At 40.4% G+C, this 6,000-nt stretch overlaps 1 protein-coding gene across 1 annotated transcript in view; it reads right to left on the reverse strand.

Annotated features, from left to right (window-relative positions):
- Window positions 1-2,617, reverse strand: part of gpc5a (glypican 5a) — a 109,186-nt gene extending 106,569 nt beyond the window's left edge. The window contains exon 1 of the mRNA XM_034116688.1: window positions 2,470-2,617. Within this exon, the coding sequence (XP_033972579.1) occupies window positions 2,470-2,617 (148 nt within the window). The remainder of the gene's footprint in view (window positions 1-2,469) is intronic.
- Window positions 2,618-6,000: the final 3,383 nt, after the last annotated feature.

Raw genomic sequence — 6,000 nt, forward strand, 5'->3', positions numbered from 1 at the left:
TGGGTTTTCCTAACATCACCTTGTATTTATTTAGTAACAAATTGCTTACATATGTTACATGAATGTAAAACAAATATGTGAGAGGCATGAAGTTGTGGCTGGGGATCTAGAGGCTCTCCTTAGGGTGCTCCACTTACTTTCCATTCCACAGACATGCAAGTCAGGTGGATTTGACACTTTAAACTGCAAGGCAAGTATGAATAGGTGAGTGTGTCTAAAAATCTTTTTTAATACATGTATGATAAATTGGCAACCGTCCAAAGTGACAAGCAACTCTCTTTAGCAGCACTCATATGTACGAGAATCTGTCAAATGGAAATATTTCACTCAGAAACAGAGGGGTCAACCAATGATGGGAAAATAAAAGTCAAGGGGTCATCGAGGTTAAATGTATTGACAATCCATGTTTATATAGAGAGATACACACAAGTAGAAAAATACAAGGTAAATAAATAGTACGGGATATTCTAAAGAAATATAATATATATGGACCTAATCATGTCTGTTTGAAAAGCTGCAGTTGATTCTGGTCATTCAAAATCATTCTTCCACCATTATAGGATTACAAAAAATGCTTTACTGGAGCAGAAAACCAAAACACAAAGATCCTGAGCGGAGATGTGAGTCAAAAAGTTATCAGCTCAACAGTTTGTGGCAGTGATAAGCTAAGCTATGAACAAATAAGCAATCATCCCACATAGGGGACAGTCAAAACATCTTAAAAGAGTCCCAAAACTGTGCAAAAGCCTCACGGACAAGCCTAGGCAGAGTGTGCAGAGAGTGCAGAGCTGTTGCCAGAGACGCTATCAGTTGAAGAAGAGTGAGGAGGGTGCAGGGCAGGCGATGGCACACGTGGAGGAATTTAAACTCTCCTAGATAAGACAACTTGAAAGAGCCCCAGGTCTTGCTTTTTTTTCTTTTTCACCTAAATGCTTCCCAGAACTATTTTCACAGAAAGCAGCTTTAGTTGGCTGAGGGGAAAGACTTATGGCTTGCCATATTCTGACCCAAACTGAAGGCTGTTTGGCACGTCTTATTCGAAAACATAGAAACAGCTCCTGGAATTTCTGGCAATTTATCACAAGCCAACCCTAAAGAATAGATACATTATATACGATATACAGGATTTATTATGCTATTGCCCATTACACTCTCTGATGTGTTTCAATGCATTAATATGAATCCATCAAGGAAACCATTTACATATCTCTAATGTCAAGATGCATTCAGTTTAAGAGGAAATGTGCAAGGTTGCAAGAAGGGTCAGCAGCACCACAGCTATAAACAGTAGCAAGTGTTGTTACAACGTTACTGAATCAGGAGCTTATCATCGCCTCTACAGGAGGCACCCACTGCACACATCATTCATATCTGAGAAAGTACTTTTCAGTTGAGAAGTAGCACTGAGATTCAGATTCACACAGGCTCACTTAAAGGGCAGGAGTGGTGATGGCATTATAAGGGTTAGTTAGAGGTTTAGGAAGTATTTGAGGGTTTTCTGCCAATGTAATCAGTTTCCACACAGCAGCAGAGGAAAGTGAAGTTTGTAGGGAGCAGTTTGTGGCAGGATGCTATCAACACTGTTAAGATTTATTTTTCCAAGAAAAAGCAGCAGCAAGCCGTTTGGTCAATGACAGCCCACTTGAAATATCTGCACCCATCATCCCACCTAATTGATGTGCAGAAGTATAATGTGGAATTGCATTATGGGTGGTGTTCAGAAAGTTAAATGAGGCCTTGTTTACCTAACTTTAGACTAAATAATTCCTGTTTATCCCTGCAAGCCACTTATCTGCTTTTGACGGCCGTCAAAACCAACACATAATCTCAGGAGTTTAAACTCCTAGATTCCTTCGAAAAACGTTAGCACATATAAAACAGCCAAGACAACCATAGGAGATACCTTTTAAAGGTTGTTTTGTTGTGCAAACACAAGCAAAGTATAATCTCCAAGCCTATTTCACTAGCCCATGCAACCCTATTTAAATATTTCAACATTTATTAACCTGAAACACTCCTGGAAACAAATTTAAATTATGGGTCCAAAGTACATTATATCCAAAATAAACATAATTGCGTTACACGGCATTTCCTCCATATTTCTCGATTTAAACGTCCCATCACACAAAGGTGCACTTTAAACAGTTTAGAGCTCTCCAGGTTCTGTCTATGTTATTATCATGACTGCACACACGCCTCTAAATATGTTTAAAAAGGCGCATTTTGTAACTACAAAGAGTACTTCAATAGCCAGAAAATGACAGGTTAAAAATCCACAGTGCAGTTAGTGACCTCAACAGGAAGGTAATGTAGTGTTGAATGACTTCTCTGGCATATTTCTTTCATTCAGGGTTTAGCTTGATGATGCTTTCGTTGCTAAATAGATGTTAATGATTCAATTATCGAAAGAAATGTGACATAAGTTGTATGGTAGCATAGGTTAGCTTCTCATGTGTATCTCGAACATACCTGGTCTGGGGCTCAAAGGCAATAATTGATTTGGTCCAATTTGTTTGAGTTGGAAAACTTTCCGCACTTCATCGCATCTGTTGGGGCTGCCAAACCCTAATCCAGAGCAACACGCCAGCAAGAAAACGCAGTTCGTCCACACACCCATTTTAACCAAATCCAGGGTTATACGCCACAAAAAGACAATTGTTTGGAAGTTAAGGTTTCTTCTAAACCTTCGGGCAGCTCAGGTGAGTCCCGTCCACATCTCAGGTTTCAGGACTCAGCGTCGTCGATCATGTGGCGTTTGTGTGGAGGAAACGCTGTGGATCATCATTTCAGTGCAGGCTGACGGAGTGAAAGTTGCAGCGGTGTGAGGAGTCTGTTACACAGCGGCATGTTGTCCAAATTAGCTGAACCCGGAGCAGAGGCGGTACCGCAGCGTTACCTGCACCCCGTGGCCGGTGAGCAGCTGCCGGCGACCGGACAGCGCCATCTAGTGTCCGCCCCCTTTGAGTTAAGACCTGATTTAATGATGACAATTAAACAACTATCAACGCTGAAGGGTGCAGAAATTAGGTGGATATGAAGCAACGGTCTCTTTACAGAAAAGTGTGTAAATAAATATTGATGAGGCGTGACTGTTAAGGGTTTTCTTAAATCATGGATTGATTCATAAAACTATGGGTATGCCTGTTTTGCCCTTAATCCCAAATTCAAGTAAATGTAATTACACTGTAGACCTACTCGTAATTTTAAATAGTTCTCAATTTGAAAACAATTTCTTATTCGACTAACGTTTGCTTAATGTCAGCAACACCTTAGTTTGGAATTTAGATTTGAATTCAAATCAAAGATTGAAAGGGTTGTTTTTGCATTGCTGATTATACACATGCCTCTCTTGTCAGTAATTAAAAATGTCCGTTTTCAGTTAACCTTGAACTCACGTGGGCTTGATTGTGATTTGCAAACTGAAAAAAAGTTTGGCTACAACTAGAGGCAATATTCAGCTTTCATATATTCTAAATGAATGGGCAACTACTACAATAAGACCCCCATCAGTTTAGCCATTACTGCCCTTCACTGTGGCCTCCTGTAATAAGCTGCTGTGCTCTTAAATGTCTGTCTTGTGTGCATTGAAGACTGCACCTCTATTATTTTAAAGCTGTTAACCCAATGGGTGATGTGCTAGATGTAATCAGGTGTATAGTGGTCAAAACAATTACACTTATTAGTGTATGCCCATCAGTTAAAGAAAGTGTAAAGAGAATCAAAAGTTACTGGCCATAGAATTAGTTTATTAATTTAAAATAAATAGTTACTTTTTTATTGTCTTGCTTCAACAGTGTCTAATAAAGGTGGCACTATATAACCATTAAAAAAAAGCTTCCAAATAATCCTATACAAATTTAATTGAGGTGCATTTCAATTTACCAAATGACTAAATAGTGTTCAATTCCTTTAACTCATTGTGAGATTTGCATAATAAAGCATTCGGAGAAAAAAAAGTGTAAACAATTTAATATAAATGTCAAATGACAATACAATTTAAAAAAAACATATCCCCATCAACTATCACATGCATTGCATACATAATAAGCACGTAAAGTTGAGTGCATTCATTTTTCTAGTATACTGATATCAGGATCCAGGTCAGCTCCATCTCCTCGTTCCTATACAGGCCGGGACAAGTGCAATACCTCCAGGTACTCAGCATTGCTACAAATCCCCACCTGCACAGGAAGGGACATCTCCAAGTATTTTAGACACCATATACCCACCACGAGGAAATAACATCTATGTTTAAGAACAATACCACTTAGCAGAACAGTTCATCAACCTAGTCAGTTTTGCATGGATTTGCACAGCGAACATCAGAAAAAGCTGGATGCAAACCAGCAAAACTGACCAAGTGATGATTAACAGATCATCCATGATCATAGACATCCGAGGTTCAGAAAGATGCAGTTAGTTAGAAGTACTTTAAGTGCTTACATTGCAGTAGATAGGAGAAAGACACTACCTGCACTATAAGCACTTTAGCACTGCTGAAACTCAGTAACTTCACAAACTGGAAAATACATGTTTTTTTTATATCAGCACTACATTTGTATTATTCAAACAAATTGTGTTTGATGTGACACCCCCAAAACCAAAAATCTAAACAGGTGGAGAGCAAGCAGGCCACCATCAGTTTTGCATAGATTTGCACAACTCATCTATTCTTGTAGTGCAACTATGCAAAACTAGCAGAGAACTGCAAGATATTAAAGCCCAATTGGAAATTGAAAAAAATGGTCTGGTGGCGCATATCAGTCCCTTATGCCAGAAGGAGCACTTAGGGCAGTAGGTGCTAGTCTATTTCACTATCTGCACTAGATGCACCTTAGCACAAAGACAGTACTTCACATGACACATAACATCAAAGGGATCTGCACATCAGTGTCAGGGTATTGCTGTAAGTGCCTCCATTGCAGTAGGTATGACATATAACTACCTGCACTGTAAGCACTTTGACAATACACAGACTGATTACAGCAACATGGGAAAGATTGTCACACTGGTCCAGGTTGGAATTCGGGTTGGCCTCAGCATATCATGGTGGCTCTGGAGGGGGGGGGGAAGAGAAAAAAGACACCTTAGAGAACAATTCGACTTTTTGGGAATTGCAACAAGTTACATCCTTAGGTTGATGTGTGCGCACATGTAACCCATTTCTTTCATTAAATCCACCAAAAAAAAACGTGGTATTCAAATCGTCTCCATCAATAAAGTGCATCACTATTCCTGATTAGTCGAGGATTACACGAATTAGTTGTGATAGGAGATGTTGTGATTTATCGCAGCAGCACGAGGTCACTGAAAACATGAATGAGCAGCAGCACAGCCTGCGGCCCGCGTTCCCTGCGACACTGAGGCGCATGCGCAGGGAGACTGTGTTGTTCACCCCTCCCCCACCGCCTTTAACATGGCGCCTCCAAGTGCGCCAACCTTAGCATAAATGAGTTATAACAAATCGAGCTAACGCTGTATTGAACACTTAAAGGTGTAGTTGCGTGTTGTTTATTTGGTGCAAACACCGGGGCCTGCTGTGTCGGATCCCCGAGAAAAACCCGGCTAATGTCCGCAGCAAACAGCAGCCGTGGTCGGGCAGGTAGCTTAGCTGCTGCGAGCTAACGAATTAGCCTGGGGAAAACATGGAAAACCGTGTTAACGTTGCTACAGCTGCAATAACTACAACTTTGATGTGGCACATGAGCAGTTTAGTGTGTTAACATTAAACTCGGTGGGTCTGTTGCAGTTGTTTCGCAAGCTAATACAATTAAATAGTTTGATTACACTGATTAGCCGCTAGCCAACAACAAACGAGCACACGCCTGAAAATACACCACCTGCCCCGGTGGATTGGCTGTATTTATCTGCTCCTATCTTTATCTAAATGTAATACCAACGCTTTATACTGTTATTTATGTGTTTACCCAACAATACAACTGTGTTGAGTGTCTGCAGCTAGGCTAAGGTAGCTAAGCTAAAACGCGCGGCCTATCACTG

The sequence above is a fragment of the Trematomus bernacchii genome, unplaced genomic scaffold (genome assembly GCF_902827165.1).
Source record: "Trematomus bernacchii unplaced genomic scaffold, fTreBer1.1, whole genome shotgun sequence".
In the NCBI taxonomy this organism is placed as follows: domain Eukaryota; kingdom Metazoa; phylum Chordata; class Actinopteri; order Perciformes; family Nototheniidae; genus Trematomus; species Trematomus bernacchii.